The 25,732-nt window shown below is 47.6% G+C and overlaps 1 protein-coding gene across 1 annotated transcript; it reads left to right on the forward strand.

Moving 5' to 3' along the window:
• Positions 1 to 2,508: 2,508 nt before the first annotated feature.
• On the forward strand, positions 2,509 to 23,067 carry Fxn (frataxin). The gene is made up of 5 exons (XM_041661723.1): positions 2,509 to 2,705; positions 6,015 to 6,112; positions 9,047 to 9,167; positions 17,420 to 17,517; positions 22,869 to 23,067. The coding sequence occupies exons 1-5, from the start codon at positions 2,544 to 2,546 to the stop codon at positions 23,017 to 23,019; spliced, it is 630 nt and encodes a 209-aa protein (XP_041517657.1). The 5' UTR covers positions 2,509 to 2,543; the 3' UTR covers positions 23,020 to 23,067.
• The last annotated feature ends 2,665 nt before the right edge of the window (positions 23,068 to 25,732 follow it).

Consider the following 25,732-nt stretch of genomic DNA (forward strand, 5'->3'; position numbering starts at 1 on the left):
TGAGTCAGCAAAATCGCGAGTGAGCTTCCCTGAGGGCCACGAGCTGTATGTATGCCAGTTTCTTATCCAACACAGGCACCCTCTACAGCGGGTATCTCAGGGCCGAGGGTGGAGCTCAGTGATCGAGCCCTTGCCAAACATGATGACTGTGGCGGCACACGCTTAATCCCAGCCTTTGAGAGGCAGAGGTAGACAGATCTCTGTGAGTCTGAGGCCAGCCTGGTCTGCAGAGTGAGTTTCGGGACAGTCAGGGCTGAATAGTAAGACCTTGTCTCAAAACCAAACAAACAAACAAACAAAACATGCTCTCCCAACCACACCACCTGCCTTTTCCCTCATCATCCCTCAAAGCTCCAAAAGAGGGTTTCTTTTCTTTCTTTTTTCCTTTTCCTTTTTCTTTTCTTTTTTTTTCCCACACTGCTGAGTGCCATGTCCAGCAAATAAATTCCAACCTCCTTTCTTCTGGCCTTTGCAAGTTTCATAATTGGCAATTATTTATTTAAACTAGTCCGGTTTTCTCATTTATTCTCAGAAACATTTGATATTGGCTGATTAATTCAAACACCTTATGAATCTGTTGGGTCAAGTCTGGCCTGGCACTTTCATCCGCCCTTGTGGGGAAGAGTGAGGATTAAGAAAGAAATAGACAAGAGACAGCAGACAGAGGGCACCCAGTAAATCCTGAGACTAGCCGGGCCTTCATTTCTCATAGCCCTTATATATCCCAGTCCAAAAAGAGAGCGGAAGGCAAAAGACTTCTTCACCAAGATACAAAGAACAAAGTAACTGCTTTCTTAATACCCAAACCATCAAGTAACCATACCTTAGGTCAAAACATCCTGTCGTACAATCTTGAAGGAGCAAAAATAGGTCTGAACTCTGTGACCATTAATCAAGGTGGAACAGTTCCACTTCTGTGAGCTCCCACGTAAACAACGCTTGGTTTGGTTTTTTATGACCGAGTTTCTCTGTGGAGCCTTCACTGTCCTGAAACTTGCTGTGTAGACCAGGTTGGCCTTGAACTCACAGAGACCCTCCTATGAGGGGTTAAAGACTTGTACCACCACAGCCCAGCCTGAATCAATTCTATGTTCAGTTCATAGCAGTGTATTGAAGGGCAAGCCAGTGTCTGGATGCTGACTTGGGTGTTATCAGTCTCCTGGGACGGGGCACAGTGAATGCTGTTCCAAGATCCTCAGTAAACAAAGATATAGCCTTGGCAGATGGTGGAGAAGAACACCCTAGAACCTCTCTGATCAATACAATAAGTAAACAACTCCCCAGAGAGAAAGCCACCTCTTGGCAGGAAGCTGAGGCCTCAGGCCAGGTATCAGAGGAACAAGTGAAGAACGGCTGGAGAAGGAGCAGGAGTGTAGAGAGTTGGGGGTTAATGCCCACCCTTCTGGACTGGAATAGCTCTCCCTGGAATTTTCCCACACCTCTTCATCAGAATGTGCCCCTCCCTGGTACTGGCTTCTGTGGTTTGAGTGTTTTTGTCAACTCCGTGAATTCCTATTGCAACCCTTCACACACACACACACACACACACAGAGAGAGAGAGAGAGAGGGGGGGGGAGGGAGAGCATCAGGAGATGCTGCCTTTGGATGGGTCTGGGTCATGAGGGCTCCACTCTTGCTATATGAAGGGCTTGGAGGAGGAGCCCTTTGCGTTGTGTGAGGAACAGCATTCTTCTCTTTGCCCCCACCCCCAGGATTCTTTTCTGTTCTTTATAAACTCACTAGATTCAGGCAGTGCAGCCGCACAAAATAGACCATGTCCCTGGCCGGTAATGTTGCTGCCATCTTGTCCAGAACATTAGCTTCAGTGGACGGGCACACGGTTTCAGCCCAATCAGTCAGAGCTACACTATTGCAACTGAGGAAATCTCCTTTTCTAAGATGTAAGAGCCCTTGGTCAGAAATCAGAAGGCCCGGGTTCTAGTTCCCCTTCAATCAGGGGTGTGTCACTTAAAATGTCCGGGCCTCCAATTCTGTCGGAAAATTAGCTGTAGATGTCCTTGCTCAGGTGGACGGTCCTACCTATCAAAGGTCACATCCCAGAAGACAACTGACCTTCCCTCATCCGGTAGCCATCCGCAGCCAATGGCTCCTCAGCTGGGCGTGGGGCTACACAAGGCCCTTCTCCACCCAGTCAGCCTGGCACTTCTATTGCCTACGAGATGTAGAATTTGAAATTATCAGGCGGTTGGAGCTGTTAGAACTAAGTTTTATTTTTTGAAAGCAAGGCTATCTTGTTCATCCGCGTTATCTTCAGAATCGCCCACTGGCACTCGGTAAAATGGTTAGTGAATAAACTCGCGGAGGTCAGTGTTGATACACTAGTGTCGCCCAAGGGATGCGTGCCATGTGTGGCACAGTGCAAGCAGGCTCTGGGTTCTGGTGAAGCGTGCGCACAGTGCTGGGCACTTCGTCCTCACGGCGGACCTGCGCGCGGGAGCCGAGCCGCGGCGCTTGCAGGGCACGGCCACCAGGTGGCGCCATCGGGCCCTCGCGCAGGGGCGGAGCGGCCGCAGAACAGCGGTATGTGGGCGCTCGGACGGCGCGCAGTCGCGGGCCTGCCGTCCCGGACGGCGTCCCGGGCCTCGGTCTCGGTCGGGATCCCGCGCTGGAGGGAGCCTATCGGAGCGTGCGGCCACCGAGGCCTGCAGGTCACGATCAGCTCGGCCTCCGCCTTCCGCCACTCAGTGAGTACGCCGGCCGCACTCCCTAGCGCAGGCCGTGCCCGCCCCTATGCGCAGGGCGCGCTGTGTGCGCATGCGCCTGGCCACACGCGGCGTTTGCGCGGACTTCGGTCCTTGCGTGGGAGGACGGCCGTAACGATGAGTGGGTCTGTGCAGTCTTAGCACTGGTCGGTACCTTTATGAAGACTTCAGTTTCAGTCATTAGCACTCGATGTACGGCGTGTGCAGTCAGGCGTGTTTATTACTGCGTGTACTCCGAAGGTAGCACGCAGAATCATGGAAGCCTGGGCTTCCACGAATCAGTTCCCTTTTTCGTGGCGTGGGACTAGCAGGTGTGGAAAGCTTGGAGTACGGCTTTCTGTTGTTTGTTTGTCCCACTCTAGCACTGGCTAGACTAGAATTGGATGCGTACCCCAAGCTGGGTTCAAGCTTGTGATCCTCCTCTCGAGTGCTGGGGTCACGTGTGTGCCAGCAGGACCTAGACACCGGCTTTTGGAAAATGTCAGGACCTCGGTTCCACAATCTGAGTCCGCGGCTCTGAAGAGCCCTGTGACCTTTGGGATCTTGGCCCTCTGGGGCAGGGCTTGGCTTTGTAAAGGGTTAACACCCATTTTGCGATTTTGGCGCGAATGTTAAACTGTTTTTCGCAAAGGCTTTAGCACTTATGATAACTTCTCAGTTCCTTGACCATGCAAAGAACAGAATCGATTACTCCACGGCCTGAAAAGAGAACGCTCAAAGAATAGCGGTGGGGTTAAGGAGGGCTTCTCATAGAGGGACGAGATAGTTGCCAAAGGAGGGGGCTGGGGAAGCATTCCAGGAAAAAGAAGAGCTGTGGAAAAGGTGGAATAGGTGCCGATTAGTACTGTCTGCGGGTTCAAACCCAGCCTGGGATACATGAGAGTCTGTCTTTAAAAATAAAAACAAAACAGGGCTCGTCGTGTAGGTCAGTAGTGAGGTCGTCACTTAGCGTTCGAGAGGTCCTGGCTTCATTTCTTAATACTGAAAGAAAATTTCAAAACAAGCAGAAGTGAGACGGCATGAGAGAGACAGCTAGGATTTGAAGGGCAGGACCTGGGACACCTACACACACACACACACACACACACACACATACACACACACACACACACACACACCATCCATCCATCCCGCTTTCTCAAATACTGTCCCGAATGTTTTCAGCCCTGTTCTGCTTCCCAGCGAGGTCTTTCTTCCTTTGCCTGACTCCTGGCAGCTGGGCCCCAGTTCCAAGTTGTGCACTTTGAATCCCTGCATCCTTGTGAGCCTGAGCAACTTCCTCTTTGGCATCTCAGTTTCCTCGCCTGTAAAACACGAATACAGTCCGTCTTTATCCTCAGATTCGGTCCTCACTGGCTCACTAACGTTTCTTGTCCCTAGTTATCTGCCATGGTGCTCTGGCAGTCATCGGGAAGGCTGCAGAGCGACAAAATGCTCCAGAGTCATGGAGGGTGTTCCCAGTGGCCCCATGAGACGTTGCCCTACTTGCTCTCACTGTCTCGGTGTGAGCAGACGTTGTCTGTTCAGTGATGCGGTTTTTTTCACTTTTATGTACTTCTTGGCGATTTTGTTGGTTGAAAGTGGTCCCCAAGCCTAGAGCCACAGTAAACACAGTGAGACTGTGACATGCTTTACAAAGAACATGTGTCAGCTCTGTTCCACTCCAGCATGAGTTGCAAGCGCTATTGCTTCAAGTTCAATATCAATAAATCAATAATATATGTTAAATAAAATGTCTTTAAACAGAAACACATGCCAAACAAGATTGGGCATCAACCCTTTGATGATCATGACCCTGAAACTTGCAGGCTCCCAACCCGAGTCCCTAGGAACAAGTGCAGCATTTACAGGGCTACCCCCTCTTGATGATGACGGAGTAGGGGCTGGAGAGATGGCTCAGCATTCAAGAACACTTGCTATTCTTAGAAAGGACCTGAGTTTGATTCCCAGCACCCATAGAAGGCAGCTTACAGCTTTCTATATCTCCAGTTAAAGGAGATCAGATGACCTCTTCTCCTCCAAGGTACCTGTACACATGTTGCGTACACCCATCTACTTAGGTGCACATACAAAATAAAAAATAAGTATTTTTTTAAATGGCTGCTGTCAATGAAGTCCTTCCCTCATGGGGTTATAATGAGGACTCCATGTCCGGTCAACTAAAGACCGAGCAGTGCCTGGCAGGTAGAGAATACTGTAGGACATGAGGTAGCTGGAGAGGTGGTTATCAATGCTGTCGTCACTACTTCGAAACATGCTGCCTCCCGCGTCCTACCTCTGCTCATTTCCAGCCCTGAGCCCTTGTCTTCTTTTCTGAGCTCACCACAGTCAACGCTCAAAAGAGCGGTAACTATCTCTGACCCTTTGATAGCAACCAGAGTGGCATTTTGAGGCAGTAAGTCTTAACATTAAGACTTCTTGTCTTGCCAGAATGAAGTCATGATGAGTATTTCAGGGCCCCTGTGGCCACCTCTGCCTCCCTCCATCACCTCTCCCCACCCCATCCCACCCTCACACACCTGCCACATCAGCTAAGACTACACCACTTTTCTCTGGCTCTCGACTCAATCTCATCTGGTCATAATCAACACACATCCCCTTGCCCAGTGCCCAGCAGTTAGGAACAAAGAAAAATCAACAGGTCACACCTTGCTGGTGTGGTATGTCAAATGCAGCGAGTCAGCTCTTGTTTGAAACTTAAGCAGAATTCTGCCTCTTACCATTTTTTTTTTTTGGTGCTTTTTTTAAAAGTCAAATTCTAGGGATCCTGGGATGCTACCCTGTCTCTGGTGAGCCACCAAATCTGAGCACTTGCCGCAGCACCATCATGGGGGAGATGATCTGTCTGGTGCTATACAGCCATAGCCACTTGAGATGTCTCCAGCACAGCTGAGGACCAAATTCTGTTTTATCTCAATAAATTCAGAGAGCTCCATAGCCAGGCAGTGGTGGTGCACACCTTTAATCCCAGCATTTGGGAGGCAGAGAGACAGGTGGATCTCTGTAAATTTAAGGCCAGCCTGGTCTACAGGGTTCCAGGCCAGCCAAGGCTTCATAGAGAGCTCCCTGTGTCTCATGACTATCCTATCAGATAGCACAGGCTTAGCAGAGAGGCTGGGAAGATCCATAGGAAAACACTAGGGGTTGATGGGGGACAAATCTTAAGGACTGTCCCTGGGGTGCTATCTTGTGACTACTTGTGAATCTAGAAGTGCCAGTCTGTAGATTCTGTATTGCTGGACTAGAGTAGACGGAGATGCGGTCACTAATGTTCTTAACTTTGCCTTTTAGAATTTGAACCTCCACTACCTCAATCAGATTCTGAACATCAAAAAGCAGAGTGTCCGCATGGTGCATTTGAGGAACTCGGGAACTTTGAACAATCCAAGGTGAGATGAAAACACCGTGCAGCTCAGGCGTCTCTCCCTATGTAGAAACTGTCTTCTGCCTGGGAATGACCCTTAGTGACACCGTTCCACGGCACTGAGCATCTTTTAGTGACTAGTGTTTCTGTGTGGGTATCCCAGACTTCCTGTTGTTCATCCCTGTTGTTGAATGTTTGGGTTTTTTCCCCAGAGCTTTGTTATTTCCTCCAGCGTCCTAGTTGAGGAAAGCTGGCTTAGAGTTTCTTCTATTGCTGGGAAGAGACACCGTGACCACGGCAACTCTTAGAAGGGAAAATGTTTCACTGGGGTGGCTCACTTACAGTTCAGCGGTTCTGTCCATTATGATCATGAAGGGGAGCGTGGCAGCGTGCCGGCAGACGTGGTGCTGGAGCTGAGAGTCCTACATCTTGCAGACAACAGAAAGGCAGCTCACTGTCACACTGAGGGAAGCTTGAGGAAAAGAAACCTCAAAGCCTGCTATAGGAATGTTCCCTGTGTATGTCTGTCTGTATTTCTTTCTCCTTCTCCTTTTTCTGTCTCTCTCCCCCTTTCTCTCTAACACACACACATGCGCGCGCGCACACACACACTCACATTCACCCTATAATGGCAAAAGGCAAGATAACCAGAAGAATAACTCCCACTGAGAGAATAGCTTCATTGCAGCCTTTGGCCACGGTGGTTATCTGCTTGGCAACCTGGGATAAGCTCTGCCTTGGGTGAACCCATTGCCCATCATCCTTTCTGATGTAAGGAGGGCAGGCAGTGGGAAGCACGCTCTCCTTGAGGGCAAGCAGTCATCAGAGCCCACTGTCTGGTAACAATACCCTGCTTCCAAAAGCTGTTTTAAGGGTCCAGTGACTATTTTAGGACAGCCTTTTTTGTAATGGATTTTCTCTGAAACATCTAGAAGCTCTTGACTACTTACTCTCAGCCCAGTATGCACACCTTTACCCCGATGTCTCCCTACTTGGAAGCTGCCTTATTCCTTTGCACCCCTCCATGCCCAGCTCTCTGCATGAAGGGCGGGTCCCCGAGGTCGTATCCAGCAGTGATGCTCATAATGCCCTGAGTTTGGTTCGTGCAGCAGAGTTGCACTCCCCCTGCCTCACCTCACACACACATCCACACCCCATTTTGGCTCACCAGAAGCCTTTGGTGTTCCAAGGCTTAGATTCCCCCTCTGACTCCTCCATCTTTAGGCAACTGTTAATCCCAGAGTCGGCCGCCTCCTTCCTTCCATCCTCTTACAAGCAGGTCAGTTGTCTCCTACTATTTCCCACCTTTGCACCTCCTAAAAAATGATACGGAGCCGCCATACAGAAGAAGATCCCGCCTGGGCCAGTAAGATGGCTCAGTGGCTAAATGCACTTACTGTACAAGCGTGGCAACCTGAGTTTGATCTCTGAAACACATGGGAAGGCAGAGATAGAGAACTGATCCACAGTTATTCTCTACCTCCGCATGCATGCCATGCTGTCTGCATATAAAGACCCTAATGAATAATAAATAAATGTAAGTGTTTTTAAAGACCATTCCAACTGTCCTTAGAAGTCTTCATTCACCCCAACCCACCTTTCTTCTTCACTCTCTCCATTCACCCTCGAAATGTCCGTCACAGTCTACCAGATAAATCGCTGTCTTTAGTTACAGCTCCGACCATTCTGGTCAGTCTCATAGCCTGTCCCCTGTTTTACCCCAGCAGTGGGGTAGGCTGGGTAAAGGATGGATTAGATACCATTAGCAACCAGCAGCTTCTGTGGGTCCCTGGGAACCTTTTGGATAATGGAGCCATCTAGTGAACCATCTGATAAGCAGCACATACCCTTGCTGAGGCACAGAAGCCCCCGGAAGGAAGACTGTTACAGCAGTATCTTCTTTTGTTTTGTTGTTGGGGACAGAACTCAGGCCCTTATACGCGGTGCATTCATATCTAGCTCTGAGCCACTTCCCAGTGCAGCAGGAGTTTATTCTCATAACTCAAATGCCATAAAAGTCATCAGAGGTGTTAGTGTTCACCAGCTTCTACAGCTGCCACCACTGTCTAATTCCAGGAAATGTTCATGATTCCAGACTGTGGCCTTCATTAGTCAGGGTCCATCCCTCCCTTCCTCAGCTCCCAGAACCTACTAATGAGCTCGTTGGACGTTCCAACTGAATAGCTATTCTTTCAGAGGACCTAGGTTCAATGCCTAGCACCCACATGGCAGCTCACAACTGTCTGTAACTCTAGTTCCAAGGAATCTGACACCCTCATACAAACATACACACAGGCAAAGCATCATGCATATAAAATAAAAATAAACAAATCATTTAAAAAATAAATACATTGAATCCTCAGTTTAAAAGAAATAATAAAAATATAATCGAAAAGTAAATGAATGAGAAAAGCTAAGTGTTGTGGCTCATGACTGTAATGTCAACACTCATGAGTCTGAGGCAAGCCCAAGTGTTGCTGTGTGCTTGAAGCCTATTAAGACTATGTATCGAGGGCTGGAGAGATGGCTCAGTGGTTAAGAGCACTGCCTGCTCTTCCAAAGGTCCTGAGTTCAGTTCCCAGCAACCACATGGTGGCTCACAACCATCTGTAATGAAATCTGGTGCCCTCTTCTGGCCTGCAGGCAGACACAATACTGTATACATAATAAATAAATCTTTAAAAAAAAAAAAAGACGATGTATCTAGACCATCTCAAGACAAGACAAAAATAAAAGTTGATACATGATCTTGGTACTAACCAGAAAAGAGGCTCAGAGTATCAGGGTGGCTGGCCCAGCAGGGCTGTCGTGAACCCTGGTGGTTTTTGTCTCACCTGCACTCCGTGTTGCTAGCTGCTTACTTCTGCTGGAAGGCTTTTTTTTTTTTTTCGTTTTGTATGTATTTATTGTGATTGTGTGTTTGCTGACAACGCTCTGGTGGGTTTCTTTCCTCCTGCAGCTCTCTAGACGAGACAGCTTATGAAAGACTTGCGGAGGAGACGCTGGACGCCCTGGCAGAGTTCTTTGAAGACCTTGCAGACAAGCCCTATACCCTGGAGGACTATGACGTCTCTTTTGGGGTACCTTTTGGCTTTTTGAGTTTTTGTTCCCTTCTTAAAAACTATAACTTAGTGCTTAATCCTAGTACTCAGGAGGCAGAGGCGAGCAGATCGATCTCTGAGTTCCAGGCCAGCCTGGTCTGCAGAGCAAGTTCCAGGACAACCAAACAAATAAACAAACAAAAAAAAAAATCCTGTAACTTAGGCTGGAGATGTAGTTCAGTTGGTAGAATGCTTGCCTAGCATACACAAAGCCTTGGTTTTGGCCCCTAGCACAGCTTACAACTGAGCATAGTGGCACAGCCTATAATCCGAGCACTCAGGAGGTGGAGGCAGGAGGATTACAAATTCAAGGTCATCTTCAGTAATTTAGCAAAGTTGAAGGGAGCCCAGGCTAAGTGTGAACTTGTCTCAAAAAAAGAGAAAGAAAAAGAAAAACTAAACGAACAACAACAACAACAAAAGAAGCATCACATATACACAATTGAAACTAAAACAAGAGAATGCCCCCCAGGCAGGCAAGGTAGCACACAGGTATAACTCTACACTCTAGAGTAGATACAGGAGGATCACTGAATGTTCAGGGCTAGCCTGGTCTGCACAGTGAGGTCCAGACCACCCAGGACTACATAGTGATACTCAGTCTCAAAAAAAACAAGGATACTAGTGAAGGGCTCAGTAGGTAATACTGCTGCCCCTCCTAACCTGATAACCTCAGGTGAAGTCTTAGAACCCACATACGGTGGAAGAAACTAATCCACACCTTGGCATGCAAGTGGACACACACTCCTCATACACACATTCAGAATAACAAGTAAATTTAAAAAATAATAATACGGAGTTTATAAAATAACCTCCAATGGGCATAACCATCTAGTAACATAGATTGTGGTTGGGGCTTAAAAACTAGGATTCATGGGGCTGGAGAGATGGCTCAGTGGTTAAGAGCATTGCCTGCTCTTCCAAAGGTCCTGAGTTCAATTCCCAGCAACCACATGGTGGCTCACAACCATCTGTAATGAGGTCTGGTGCCCTCTTCTGGCCTGCAGGCATACACACAGATAGAATACTGTATACATAATAAATAAATAAATATTTAAAAAAAAAATCTAGGATTCATGTGACTTTGGACAAGTCACTCTACCTCCCTGAACCTCTTGCATTTAAATACAGATTCCTGGGCTGGAGAGCCGGCTCAGAGTTTAAGAGCACGAGCTGGGTGGTGGTGGCACATACCTTTAATCCCAGCACTCAAGAGGCAAAGGCAGCCTGCCTGCTCTGCAGAGCGAGTTCCAGGACAGACTCCAAAGCTACAGAGAAGCCCTGTCTTGAGAAAGCAAAAAAAAAAAAAGAGCACTGGCTGCTTTTCCAGAGGTCCTAAGTTCAATTCTCAGCACCCAATCACTGGCTCACAACCATCTATAATGAGATCTGGTGCCCTCTTCTAGCATGCAAGCGTACATGTAGGCAAAACACTGTACATACATAATAAACAGATCTTAAAGAATTATTTAAAGGTTTTTTTTTTTTTTTTTTTTTTTTTTTGGTTTTTTGAGACAGGGCTTCCCAGTAGCTTTGGAGCCAGTTCTGGGGAGCTAGCCTCGAACTCATAGAGATCCACCTGCTTCTGCCTCCCAAGTGCTAGGATTAAAAGTGTGCACCACCACTGCCATGCCCAAGAATTATTACTCTAAAAAAAAAAAAAAAAAAAAACACAGATTACCAGGGCTGGGGTGGGTATCTTGTGGTGCGCAGTTAGGGAAAGAGCTCTTTACCCACCCTGGGTGAAGCTCTGGCTTCAGTCACTAGTATTGAAGAATAAAAAGCAGAGGACCAGGTTCCAACCTTGGACAGTTGTCCTGGTAGTCCAGACTCCTCCATACGTGGCCCAAGCTTGCTCCACTCTACCATAAGAAGCAGCCCATGTTTGAGACAAGGTCTGTCTGTGTAGCCTTGGCTGTCCCAGAACTCGCTGTGTAGACCAGGCTGGCCTTGAGGATCCACCGGAACTAAACATGCACCACCACACCCTGGCTCACCTGGAATTCTGATGTAGCCCTGAGTTCAACTTCTAGAAATTTTGATTTAATTAGTGCGTCGTGTGCTCTAGGTAAGGAATTGAATTTGCAGATCGTCCCCATGATAGGCTGAGAACTTTGAATTACATGAGCATTTACCCAGCCACTGGGCGCTAGGGAAGTTTTCATGCTGGCCACCAGGTGGCAGACTAAGTAAGGGTCTGCTTGGGCCTTTTACCACGGGAGAAAAATGTTCCCTACTCCTTTTCTTACCCATTCCCCCCTCCTCCACCACCATCTCAATACAGATGGAGGTTAATCCTCTTGACAGCAATTAATTAATACCAGGAAATGTCATGAGTGTGCATTTTGGAGTAAATCTTAGGATTATGTAGGGCAGATGGTTGTCAAAATGATAAGGGGGAAATGGTAAAAAATAAAATAAAAAACTTTCAAATTTATTATTTTATTTAACTAGAAGTCACATGCATGTGAAGGTCCCTGGCTCAACATGACATCTCCCGTGTGCCTGTTTCCACAGATGACCAGGTGACAACAGTCTTTGTTCCTGCAGGGGCAGCGCTAATCTTCACAGGCACAGAACAGTAATCCTAGCCAGCTGGGTCTGGTTCTGCTCTGGTTGGTTGGTTGGTTGGTGTGAGGCTCTCCTCCGATTGGTCCCTGCGCCTTAGCCATTGCTGGGTATTTTGTTTAGCTCCTTTGTGGTTTGGTCTGGGTGCCCCACAGAGACTTGGGTTGAAGGCCAGGCTCCCAGCTGGTGGTGTCACTGAGGTGATTGGAGCTGAGGCCCCAACCTAACTGAAGAATTGTTTTGCTGATGGATTTGTGATCAGAGGACTGTTGTGGGTGGGAACAGTGGAGAATTTGGGAGGGGTGGAGACTGGGAAGAAGGAAGAAGTGGGTCTCTGGAGTCACGTCTTCAAAGACATCCCTTATCCCTGGCCTCTCTCCTCTCCAGTTTGCTTCCTGGCTGCCTTGAGGAGCAGGTCCCCCACCACACCCTTCTGCTGTGTGGTGCTGTGCCGTGCCACAGGCCAGAAACACCGCAGCAGCCACCCGTACACTGTAAGCGAGGGTAAATCTTCCCTTGAGGTTTTATTTGTCACAGCTGGGAAAGTGTGAGTAATACAGTCCCCTCCCTGCCCATAAATGTGCACACGTTGGCTAACGGACCACAGTAGGGAGCTGAAAACTTGGAGACAGTTCTAAATGTCTTAAGACCCCTGGTAAGCCAGCACAGCTGCTGGCGCATTCCGTCCTGCCACTGTCCTCTGGAATAGCTGGAGGCCCTGGGGAAAGAGTCCAGTCACAGTAAGGAGGCTGAAAGAAGGAACCTGAGCTTTGTGATCTCTGCCTTGGGAACACTTCGCTTTGGCAGACAGTACCACAGGGTCCCTTTGGTCACTGTTTCCACACTGGTCCATTCACCCGAAAATGTAATGAATACTTCTACATCCATCCTGGGTTTGGGCGGAAGCATGTAGGTGCCACCTGAGTCGCTTCTTCCTAGGGACTCAAGATAGTAGACATGGGGTCGAGGGGACAACAGTCTCCTTCGCCTGCAAGTCGTGCCGAAGTAGTTAAAGCAGGAGAGGTTACAGAAACTCTGCCAAGTGGAAAGCCCCAGATAACCTTCCCAGAGGCACCTGCACAGGTCCTGGAGCAAGAGGGGCCCCCAGGAAGATTCCAGAAGAAAGCTAGAGCACTGTGGAGCTGGGTCTCCCATGGCTGGTTTTCCCTTGGTTGTTTGGGGAACGCACATCTTTTTAGTTCATGTGCACTCCGGGATCCCTCCAAAGATTGGGGAGTAAACTGAGGACGATGTGATTGAGTGGGCTGTCCCTGGTATGGTCACTCACTGTAGTAGTGACCAGGTGCAGGTGTGAAGTCCTTGAGCTGAGTCCTTGAGGAGGTAACCAGATGCTGAGTGCCAGGCCGAAATGATGCGACTTCTGCAGGGCCCTGACTAACTAGGAAGGACAGTGAACTCGGAAGTCCATCTGGAGAGTCAGGCAGCCCTTGGCATTTCTTCTAGGCCACCAAACCTCAGCGTGAAGGTGGAACACACAGGGGGCATTTATCGACCATGGATAGGTGAGTCAGAGGTGTGTGGTTTTACTGAGTCTGTTAGCCCCTAGGGGGAGGCATGAAACTGTAATCTTGGATGAAGAGCCGGGAGCTGAGGGGTGGCTGGGATGGGGGAATTAGCATCCAGTGTACACAGTGTTTGGAGGGAATTTCAGTTTTGCCAGGTGCAGAGATTTCTGAATGGCCCTAGAGCAACAGTGTGAATATACTCAATACTGCTGTACTGTGTGAATTGGTTATAGGCAAGCGTAATGTTGTTTTTGCCAAAGATAAAAGAGAGAATGTATATAAACTCCCAGCTAAGGATGAAGATTCAGGAGGGTGAGGGGTTGCCTACTCCAGGAGAACGATATTTTTGAGCACAAGCAGCTCTGCACTTGAGATCAACTCCACTGGTTGCTGATATTTTGTTGTGGTCTTGTGGCTCTGAACTTTTTTTTTTTATTATTATTAAAGGTTTCTGTCTCTTCCCCGCCACTGCCTCCCATATCCCTCCCCCTCCCCCAATAAACTCCCCCTCTCTTATCAGCCCGAAGAGCAGACCAGGTTCCCTGCCCTGTGGGGAGTCCAAGGACCTCCCACCTCCTTCCAGGTCTAGTAAGGTGAACATCCAAACTGCCTAGGCTCCCACAAAGCCAGTACGTGCAGTAGGATCAAAACCCAGTGCCATTGTTCTTGACTTCTCAGCAGTCCTCATTGTCCGCTACGTTCAGTGAATCCGGTTTTATCCCATGCTTTTTCAGACCCAGTCCAGCTGGCCTTGGTGAGTTCCCGAAAGAATATCCCCATTGTCTCAGTGTGTGGGTGCACCCCTCATGGCCCTGAGTTCCTTGCTCGTGCTCTCTCTCCTGTTCCTGATTTGGACCTTCTGGTTGTAGTCCGGTGCTCCAATGTGGGACTCTGTCTCTGTCTGTCTCTGTCTCCTTTCATCGCCTGATAAAGGTTAATATCCAGGAGGATGTCTATATGTTTTTCTTTGGGTTCACCTTCTTATTTAGCTTCTCTAGGATCACTAATTATAGGCTCAATGTCCTTTATTTATGGCTAGAAACCAAATATGAGTGAGTACATCCCATGTTCCTCTTTTTGGGTCTGGCTTACCTCACCCAGGATAGTGTTTTCTATTTCCATCCATTTGCATGCAAAATTCAAGAAGTCATTGTTTTTTACTGCTGAGTAGTACTCTAATATGTATATATTCCATACTTTCTTCATCCATTCTTCCGTTGAAGGGCATCTAGGTTGTTTCCAGGTTCTGGCTATTACAAACAATGCTGCTATGAACATAGTTGAGCATATACTTTTGTTGTATGATAGGGCATCTCTTGGGTATATTCCCAAGAGTGGTATTGCTGGGTCCAGGGGTAGGTTGATCCCGAATTTCCTGAGAAACCGCCACACTGCTTTCCAGAGTGGTTGCACAAGTTTGCATTCCCACCAGCAATGGGTGAGTGTACCCCTTTCTCCACAACCTCTCCAGCAAAGGCTATCATTGGTGGTTTTTATTTTAGCCATTCTGACCTGAACCTCTTTTGTAAAACTGAGAAAGTGATGACTTCCTCCACAGCTGTGGTCTAGTTGAAAACAGTTCCCACAAGTGTTCAGACACAGATCCTGGCCTACACCAGGATCCAAGTGTAGGGGAACTAGTGTGTCTACTGAGGGCCTTGCTCTGTTTATTATACGTGCATCCCCTACTTCTCTGTCGGGAACTTTTGTGGGTTTGGTCTGGGGACTGGTTTGGTATAACTTGTTTGTTTGTTGGTTGGTTGGGTTTTGGTTTTTTAAGACAGAACTTTTCTGTGTAACAGTACTGACTGTCTTGGAACTCGCTTTGTAGACCAGGCTGGCCTCAAACTCACAGAGATTTGCTGGGCGGTGGTGGTGCACGCCTTTAATCCCAGCACTCGGGAGGCAGAGGCAGGCGGATCTCTGTGAGTTCGAGATCAGCCTGGTCTACAAGAGCTAGTTCCAGGACAGGCTCCAAAACCACAGAGAAACCCTGTCTCGAAAAACCAAAAAAAAAAAAAAAAAAAAACCTCAGAGAGATTTGCCTGTCCCTGCCTCCCAAGTGCTGGATTAAAGGTGTGTGTTACTACCACTCTGTGGTTTTTCTTGTTTTTGTTTTTAGGTGGGTTTCATGTTGCCCAAGCTGACTTCAAACTGGAGTGTAGCCAAGGGTGACCTTGAATTTCTGATCTTCAATCTTCTGAGACTTGAGATTACAAAGCCTGAAGCACCTTGGGATGGGGCCCAGAGCTTTGTACATCATAGCCAAGCACTCTCCCAACTGAGCCACAGATTTGGTCCTTATTTTTTGTTTGTTTGTTATTTTGTTTGTTTGGGTTGTTTTGGTTTGGTTTGGCTTGGTTTTTAGTTTTTCGAGATGGGGTTTCTCAGTAGCTTTGGGGCCTGCCCTGGAATTTGCTTTATAGATTAGACTGGCCTCGAACTCACAGAGTTTCTGAGTGCTGGGATTAAAGGCATGTGCCACCATTGCCCAGCTTTGTTATTTTGTTTTAATCAGGGGAAAAACACATATTATTTTATGGGTCTGAGAGCTGTGGTGGGATCTGATGCTTTCTTCTGGTATAAAATTATACATGCAGATAGAGCACTCATAAATAAATCTTTAAAGAAAAAAAGACACATGTTATTTTAGGAGAGAGAGAGAAGCTGGACATAGTGGCACATGCCTATCATCCTGGCACTTGGGAGACTGAGGCCCGGGTATTACAAGTTTGTTGCCTGCCTGGGCTGCCTAGTGAAACTCTATCTCAGAGAGAGAGAGAGAGACAGAGAGAGAGAGAGAGAGAGAGAGAGAGAGAGAGATATCACTAGCATGCCCCTCCCATACCTATTGGTTACATTATTATGGAGCCAGCCTCTAGCATTTATTTAAATGGCTGCCTGTGTTTGTAAGGGTGTGTTGTGAGAACCACGTCAAGACTCCTGATTGGATGAGCACTGGGCAAAGTAGGGAGCAAGCGCTGGTTGGTGCAGTGGGCTCCCACCTGCTTACCAGCCCCAAGCAGCATAGGGAACTTTGAGAGTACTTAGTGCTCGGCCGTTGTTTCTGTTCTAAAGAGACTAAGGCCTGGAGAGTAGAGAGCTCCTTTGTTGGGTGTTTTCAAATTTAAATGTTCATCTCTTGAACAAAATGGACTGGCCAGTCTTTTGAGGATGCAAGGCTTTTCAGGGGTAAATGAAGTCTGGTGGATTCTCTGAACATTTGCTGGATGCCTGGGAAGATGTCTGAATAACACAAATAGGCTAGGGCTGTCCCCGCCTGCTCTTCTAAGACAAAAGAGGCAGAGTATTGATTACTTTCTTCTCTTGCCTTTTTCTCTTTTGCATTTTATTGTGCAGCCTGCTAGCCTCAAACTCGCAAGCCCCCCCTCCCCTCAGCCTCCCAAGCACTGACGTTAGAGATTTTTGCCACCACTCCCGCTTTCCTTCTGTGTTTTCCTAATGGACTTGTCAGGTATGATACCTGGGCAGACACCATTACAGTTTAGTCTGCGTTTGCATGTGTTCTGATTGGCGGTGGAGGGCAGAAAGCTAGCGGTCCGGTTTACCATTGCTGAGTTCTCAGGCAAGTCTTAACCTTTCTTTCCTTGCCGACCACACAGGCAGAGAGAAAGCAGTGTGAGCTTCAAGTGTTATACCTAACCCACTGTGGTGGCCTCAGAGGCGGCTCAGTGGCTAAGAGCTTGCTACTCTCTCATGAGAACCAGGGTTTGTAACCCAGCACCCACAGCACATCAGGTGGCTCACGGGTACCTTTAACTCCAGCTGCTGGGGGTCCTGTGTGTCTTTGGCCTCCGAGGGCAACAACTTATGTCTATAAGTAAAAGTAAAACAATCCACTCTGATCCTGATGATAATGTCTTTACCACACACATTCCTAATTGTGAGCCCTAATTTTTGTTTGGTTTTGGTTCCAAGAATTGAACGGGGGGGCTTCCCAGTTCCTGAACACATTGCCAGAGCATGGCATCCCCAGATCCCTTGTTTGTTATGGTGTGTGTTACATCCTTGGATACATGAAAGGCATTGAGACATGAAAAATATTTTTATATATTTGTTCTTGTGCTAACTAACCTCGTTTATTTTCTTCACACTTTCTTCCCCCTGACACCCTAGGGCGGCGTGCTAACCATTAAACTGGGCGGGGATCTAGGGACCTACGTGATCAACAAGCAGACTCCAAACAAGCAAATCTGGTTATCTTCTCCCTCCAGGTATGTTGGGAAGTCAATGTCTGTTAGGGGTGGACTCTTTGGAAATACGCATTGGGGACCACTTGAAAGGCTGTCCATCACTGGCTTTGCCCTGAATTTATAACTGTCTGCCCCAGTAGGAAGGCTCCCTTCCAGTTGAATGTTTCTCCCCATTGATAACTTGGTTGCTGTCCTCAGGCATCAGGATGGTGACAAGACCGGAAATAGGGAACTATTCGGAACTTCGCCCAGACGGTTTTTCTCTGTTATGTCATTGCCCAGAAAAGAAAAACCACTTGACTTGCCTTTGAAAGAGATACTTTTGCCAGTTATAGTGTTATACATCCGTAATTCAGCACTCAGGAAGTAGAGGGAGTAGCTCAAAGTGCCTAGCCCAGTCTAAGGCTAGACTGGGCTATCATGTAAGACCCTGTCACAAAAGCAAATAAGCCAACCTGGTCTATATAGTGAGTTCCAGGACAGCCAGGGCTATCCATAAGCTACTTTTGTTACATACGGCGGCACTTTTTTTTTTTTATAAAAAAAGTTAATTAAAAAGCTACTTTGAAGGCTGGGGTGTATATCTCAGTAATAAGAATGCTTGTTTGGCGATCCTGATTCCATTCCCAAAGCGGAAGGGAAGGAGGGAAAAAGAGAGGGAGGAACTTTCTATTTTGTAGCATCTGAAAAACGTGCACTTTGTCCTCAAAGTTAGTTAAACTTTAACTCCCAGCCAGTTTTGAAGGTCTCAGTAATTCTGTTGTCAGAGTTAGATCCAGACTTTGTGGCAGTGGGGACAGTGACTTTCTAGCAGCAGCTCCAGGGTCCCCATCTTCCTGCCTGCCCCATGGATGTGCCTAAAGTTGAAGGAACAGTGGGGTGCACTGCAGGCAGCCCAGGTCTCAGAACCGAGAGCTTACTAGTAAGCATACAGCTGCCTGCTGCAGTGTTCTGAAAAGGGCTGAGAGATGCTTGCTCGGAGATGGTTCTGCAGAGATGCTCTCACAGAGATGCTAGTGCACAGATGCTTGCGCACAGATGCTCACACAAAGATGCTTGCGCACAGATGCTCACACAGAGATGCTTGCGCACAGATGCTCACGCAGAGATGCTCGCGCACAGATGCTCTCGCAGAGATGCTCGCGCACAGATGCTCACACAGAGATGCTCGCACAGAGATGCTCGCGCACAGATGTTCTCGCAGAGATGCTCACGCACAGATGCTCTCGCAGAGATGCTCTCGCAGAGATGCTCTCACAGAGATGCTCGCGCGGAGATGCTCTCACAGAGATGCTCGCGCGGACATGTTCTCACAGAGATGCTCGCGCGGAGATGTTCTCACAGAGATGCTCGCGCACAGATGTTCTCACAGAGATGCTCGCGCACAGATGTTCTCACAGAGATGCTCGCGCACAGATGTTCTCACAGAGATGCTCTCGCGGAGATGCTTCACAGAGATGCTCGCGCGGAGATGCTCACGCACAGATGCTCGCCCAGAGCCTTCACACTAACCTTGTTGAAACTCAGCAGCACTACTAAAGAAGACATTTTGAAGGCAAAGTGGGAAAGCTCAGCTAGAACCAGTGTGTAATTCTTTGAAAGCCTAATGGTATTGGCAGTTTAAAAAACTGAAAATGTGCCAGGGTATGGCTCAGGGTAGGCAAAGAACTGGCCTAGCGTATGAGAGAAGGCTCTAGGTTGGATTCCCAGCACCACAGTAAACACACGAGCAAGCAAAAACCATATCGAGGAGGCTGGAGAGGTGGCTCAGTGGTTGCAAGCACTTGCTACTTAAGCACAAGCACTAGAGTTCAAATCCCGGCACTCGTGTCAGGCAGCTCACATACACCATGGGGAAATTAATCACTTACAGAGACTCCAAGTAAACACTTTTTTAAACCTGCGCTTTATATGAGGGACGTGGAGGGGAAATCTCCTAAGTGGTCCTTCCTCACGGTGCTGTGTTGCTTTCAAGGGGGATGGAGAAGGGTGGGGGTATTTTTATTTATGTGTTGATGGGTGTAGGTGTGGGTGAGTGCCCATGCCCACAGCCAGAAGAGGGAGTCAGGTTCCCCGGAACTGAAGTCACAAGCAGCCCAGTGTGGTACAAGAAGTCAAACCAGTCCTCTGGAAGAGCAGCTTGTTCTGAACCACTGAGCCAGCTCTCCAGCCCCCTCCCTCAGAAGTAATTTCATATTAACCAGAATATCTTTCACTGGGCCATGGTTATAATTTCTTACCTCAGCAGGAAACTGCTGAGGTCCTATGGAGAGAGTGGTGTTTTCTGGCCACTTTGCCATAGGATCATAGGCTAGGGTAGAAGAATGCTGTGGGAACGCCAGGACCAAAGGAACATGAAAAATCATCGTTGTTACTCAACTATAGAAACACCTAATGTCATTGTTATTCAACTATAGAAACACCTAATAACAATCATCTTACAATATTGCTTTCCTCTGGTTTTGTTTCTTGTGTTTTTGTTTTTGTTTGTCTTGGGGGAGGAGGAAGAGGAGACAGGGATTCTCTGTGTAACCCTGGCTATTTTAGAACTTGCTCTGTAGACCAGGCTGTTCTCAAACTCACAGAGGTTCGCCTTCCTCTGCTCCCGAGTGCTAGATTAAAGGTTGCACAACCAGTGCCCAGCTGCTGGTTCTGTTTTGCTTTAATGTGGCCCAGGTAGTTTGTGTTCAGAGGTTTCTGTTCTTTAAGCAGAAGCTCTGCCCATTTTTTGGCCCTTTTTTTCTGTACTGTTGGCGCATGTTTAAATTCCAACATTTCCTTGCCAATATTAAAAGGCTCCATACATTTGTACCTACATAAGACACTTCACATCTTTCCCTCCACCCCAGGAGGCTGCCTTCCCACCTCAGTCTTCTTCTGGTTTTCGTGGTGCTGGGGGTCTAACAATGAATCGCACATTCTGGGACAGGACAAGCCCTCTACCACTGAGCTAGATCCCCACTCTTCTAGCCTGTCTTTGAAAGTTCTCTCTTGAGTGTTCTAGGTAGACTTTGGGGTCCCAGATCGTGAACTCTCAGGGTTCTCTGTTGCCTTCATCAGGGCGTCCCCATACACCATCATGGTCTGTTGCTCTCTCTGCTCTGTTCTCCAGGCCATGAGGAGGTAGAATTTGAGACATGGGTCATGTCAGCCTGGAGTAACAAATCATGGTGAGGGGAAACAGCTACAGCTTTGTCCACAATACTGTGTGGTAACCAGATTCATGTTGCTACAACTAAGCAACTGAGCCGGTTACTCATAAAATGGGAAAGGATTATTTGTCTCATGGTTTTGGAAGCTCAAAGTCCAAGATTGAAGGCATGTGAAGGACATCAGTTTGGCTTTTTATACAGTGGCATACCGTGGTAGGAGTATGCATAGGAACAATGTCCTACCTCATGATGGGAAACCCAGAAAGATTAGACAGGGTCCCGCATTCCCTTGTGGACACATCCCCAGTGATCTAAATCACACCTCTTAAAGCTGACAGTATTAGGATGTCACATAAAACCATGTTCCAAATTCTTCTTCTTTATGGCCTGGAGAATAGAGTAGACACAGCAACAGATCATGGTGGTGTATGGGGATGCACTGACGAAGCTCTTGATTTTACAGATTTGATTTTTCATAAGGAAAAATGTGTTTAGCTAGAAATTATGGAACATGCCAGGAATCCCAGCACTTGAGAGATATAGGCAAGTTCAGGGTTATCCTTGGCTACATGAGATGTTCAAGAGGCTACATGATATATGAGACCCCATGGAAAGAAGTAAGTTTGGTTTGTTTGGTTTTTGAGGCAGGGTCTTATTTTGTATCCCTGACTGGCCTGGAACTCACTCTGTAAACCATTCTAGCCTCTGTCTACCAACTTCTGGGATTAAAGGCCTGCACCACCATGCCCAGCGAAGTTTTTAATAATAGCACAAGTATAGCCAAGGCTAGGAGAGGCAAGGGTAACTAGTTAGTAGGTACTTGGACTTCTTTCAGGGTAATAGGGGTGTCTTGGACCTAGACAGAGTTAGTAGTGACACAGTAGTGTAGGTTGGGATCAAATCATGAGTGGCACAAAATGACCCTCATATTCCAAACATTGCTGTAAGATAACAGGTGTCCTGAGAGGTAGGAAGTGAGCTGCAGGAGACTCACAGGGGCCAGGCTCTGCAGTGTTCCCAGAGGGCAGATTGCACAGTTGCCCTTAGGAAGGTGCTAACAGAGGAAATCAGAAGTTCACCTCGCTGCATGCCCCTGTAAAGCTGCGGTCGGTCAGTCTCTGCGTGGCAGGCAGCTCTGTGGATCCTGTTAGCTCTCCATTGAAAAGATGGGCATTTGTTTTGGTTCACACCATCTTTGGGCCTATAGTAAAACAGAACAGGGCATGGGATGTATGGTGGAAGGAAGCTGCTCCCCTGGCAACTGGAAACAGGGAAATGGAATAGGATCCCAATCACACTGCCAGTGACCTAACAAACCACCACTAGTCCCGACCTTATGAAGGTCCCACCACCTTCAATAGAGTCATGGACTGGCCACTGAGCTTTTAATCATGGGCCCCAGTGGGATCTTTAAGATCCAGTCCAGCCAGATGTTGTAGTCGGACTTTCTTTGTACCGCCAGCTCCCAAATAATGACACAGACTTCTTAGTAAGTATGAAAGCTTGGCCTTAGCTTAAGGTTGTCCCCAGATAGCTCTTATAACTTACATTATTAACCCATTTATATTAATCTACACTCTGCCACATGGCTCATTACCTCTCCTCCATACTGTACTCTGACTTACTCTGCATCTTGTTGGCAAATCCCACTTCTCTTCCCAGAGTTCCTATCTCTACCAGGAAGTCCCGCCTATCCTCTCCTGCCTAGCTATTGGCCATTCAGCTCTTTATTAAATCAATTAGAATGTACCTTTCACACAGTATGATCAAATATCCCGCAAGAAAATGTGGTTGCCTTAATCCTAATACTTAGGAGTCTGAGTCAGGAGAGTTGCTACAAGTTAAAGGCCAGCTTTGGCTCTATAAATAAGGTCCAGGCCACCTATATCCAGATCTAAGATATAGAATAAGACTCTATGTTCAGCCGGGCGGTGGTGGCACATGCCTTTAATCCCAGCACTTGGGAGGCAGAGGCAGGCAGATCTCTACGAGTTCAAGGCCAGCCTGATCTGTAAGAGATAGTTCTAGGACAGGCTCTAAAACTACAGAGAAACCCTGACTCAGAAAAAAAAAAAAAAAACAACTTTATGTTCAGAGAGAGATAAGCCGAGTGGTGGTAGTGTGTACCTTTGGTCCCAGCGCTCAGGATGTAGCCCAGACACCATGGCTCTCCTAAATAGGGTCTGCACAGACTTAACACGCATTTGTTCTGTTTTGCAGTGGCCCTAAGCGCTATGACTGGACTGGGAAGAACTGGGTGTACTCCCATGACGGCATGTCCCTGCATGAGCTACTGGCCAGAGAGCTGACTGAAGCCTTAAATACCAAACTGGACTTGTCTTCCTTGGCTTATTCTGGAAAAGGCACTTGATTCAAAGACATTAAAGCTATCGGGCCAAGACCCCCGCTTTCTTCTGTAGTTGGGTGTCTGGTTTCCCATGCCTGCTTCTGAGGACAGTCACACTGTGTATGACAGCTCTGTGAAAAAAAGTGTGTTACCTCCCAGCCTGTCCCCGGATCTGTCTCTTCATTTCTACCGAGGTTTGTTAGAACTGTCTCGTTTCTCCCCGAGCGACCCTGATTTCTTAGAATGTCTTACATCATGTGTGCCTGACAACAATCTCAGGAAAAGGAAAAGGGCTCTAAGGGAGGAACAAATCTTCCCACTCTTCATTCTTTGAAGAATTTATTGTAAAAGCTTCATGAAGAGCCAAAGTGACCTGCCATTGTGCCTGAATTGACACGGTAAGAGTAGCTTCTGAATGTTACTCCAGGTGTGAAAACATCGGAGCCTAGCTAAGTGTCAAAAGGAACTATCTTAAAACACCTGTGTTTGCTTTGTGAACTGTACTGTGTACCCAGGACCTGGCTTTGTGGCCTGTACTGGGCACCCAAGAACTGGGTGCTGTTGTCTCTGTGCTTTCATAGGCAGGTGTCTTTACAGAGACAGCATCTGCAACATGGACCTGAGATGTCTTTTTAAAAATTGAAAACTGGGCTGAAGTGATCTTAGTCCACAAAGCATTTACCACACAAACATGAAGGCTGAGGTTTGATCCTGGGAATCCACGTTGAGAAACCAGGCATGGTGGTGGAGTTTGTAATCCCAGCACTGGGGAAGTGGAGCTGAAAGGGCCCCTGGGACTTGCTGACCAGCCCGCTTAGCCCCATCAGTGAATCCGGGGTCTCTGAGAGGGGCACTGTTCCAAAACAAGGTACATGGCTTCAGTTGACCTCCGTCCTCCACATGTGTGCATGGTACTAACACAGACATGTGCATACACGCAAATTCATACATACTTAATAAATGCATAGATTACTGCAGGCAAGGAGGAAAAACCTACCATAACCCAAAGGATTAAACTGTCATGGAGCTGAGGGTGCAGCCACAAGATGCAGCTGGCCCTCTGCTTCTCATCTATTCAATGATTCCCAACATTCAGTGGAGGGGACCCAAGGCAGGCCACCAGGCTCTTTTGGTCCCATTAGGTTAGTGGTGGGATAGGCAGTGAACAGGGTTTTTTTGTTGTTTTTGGTTTTTCTTAGGCCCGCAGAAACAGTATTGTTTTTACTTTTGCTATGTTGGATTTCAGATAAATTCATATCAAACTAGCAGCTGCCCCTTGTTCTCTGTGTGCCGAGTCCAGGGCACCATTGCACCGTTTCAAATTTTACAGGCTGCCCTTTGTACAAGAAGCAACGCTCCAGACCATCCATACTTAGCAACACCGATGTCTTCCGGCTGAAGGAAGTTAGGGGCTGGGATTCTAGCCCAGTGGAGAATGCTTACCTAAGGAAGGCCCTAAGTTCCATCCCCATGCTACAAAGGCCTGGGAGATTTGTTAGTGGCAAGTCTATGCCAATGTGCAGCAGAGGCTATGCAGGGTGAACTGAGCACACCACATCATAGAAAACACAATGGAGCAGTGTAAACAAAGGCTAAGTGGCATTTAAGATATTTCCTTCTTTACAAATAATTTTTTTTTCTAGGTCTGGTGGAATTTTTGAGTGGGGTAAGTCAGTGCTTGAAGGCAAAGGTGTAAATCACAACAATCCCACACCAGTTTGGATAATAAGTAGAACCATGTGCAGACATGCCTACGGTGTGTCTTTGTCTTCTAGTGAAAGTCTCAACAACCCCTGCCTGCTTGAAACAGTGAAATGGGACATTTACCCACCCGAGACTTAATGGGACTTCCGAGTATGCCCTGGCTGCCATAGCAGATGGAAGTTGGGGAGTCTGCTGTTATGGGCACCTGATGGACTAGACTAGTCCTTGGGCTTCTTAACTTTCACTTTACATGTCTCTGACCAGTTTCTAAGGCAGCAGAGATCTCATTTAAGGGAGGATGTGGACACCCTGCTGGGTGAGAGCGTCTGCACACCAGGCATGCTGCTGCACTTCTGCAGTCCTGGCACTGTCAACTCCAAGGCTCAAAGGTAAGAGAAGTGAATCAGTCTGGGCTTGAGATACTGCTTTGTCATTTGTTTTTGAGACATCGATGTGTCTCCCGGACATTAGGAATGCAGGTGCGCCACCAAGCCTGACGAGTTAAACTGTGATAGAAGGCCCCCCAGGCTTTGCACTACACAATTCAAGACACCATTATCCGGAGATGACACTAACTGTGATGAGTTATACATGCTGCCACTCACCAAGAACTGCTCAGAATATAAGGCTGCAGCAGGAGATCACAAGTTCAAGTCTAGCCTGGGCCACACAAGACCCTGTCTCAACTCATATTCTAGCCAGGTATGGTAGCATACGTCTTTAACCCAGAATTCAGGAGGCAGGGACAGAAGGATCTCTCGAGTTTGAAGCTAGCCTCATCTACATAGTGAGTTCTAGGCCAGCCAGACCCTGCCTCAAAAAGCCAAAGGTAAACTCATTTTCTGGAAGCAGGCTGGAGAAAAGAAAAATACATGAGCCACAACCGAAGCCTAAGACCCAGGAGCATCACCTCACCTTGGGTGGTCTAGTCACCACAGGCAAAGCTGATACCTGTTAAGTCTAAAATTTAGAAAGCTATATAGTTGTTTTTCTGCTTTTGTTTTTTTTGTGATGCTGGGACTTGAACTCAGGG

This window comes from Microtus oregoni, unplaced genomic scaffold (genome assembly GCF_018167655.1).
Source record: "Microtus oregoni isolate MIOR12 unplaced genomic scaffold, Mior012 000012F_ref0000307, whole genome shotgun sequence".
Lineage (NCBI taxonomy): Eukaryota > Metazoa > Chordata > Mammalia > Rodentia > Cricetidae > Microtus > Microtus oregoni.

Bases quoted from the DNA above. Each gene is read 5' to 3' on its own strand.
- Fxn (XM_041661723.1), top strand. From the start codon at position 2,544: ATGTGGGCGCTCGGACGGCGCGCAGTCGCGGGCCTGCCGTCCCGGACG. The intron at 6,113-9,046 runs GTGAGATGAAAA...TTCCTCCTGCAG, and splicing joins GGAACTTTGAACAATCCAAG to CTCTCTAGACGAGACAGCTT. The intron at 9,168-17,419 runs GTACCTTTTGGC...CTGACACCCTAG, and splicing joins ACTATGACGTCTCTTTTGGG to GGCGGCGTGCTAACCATTAA.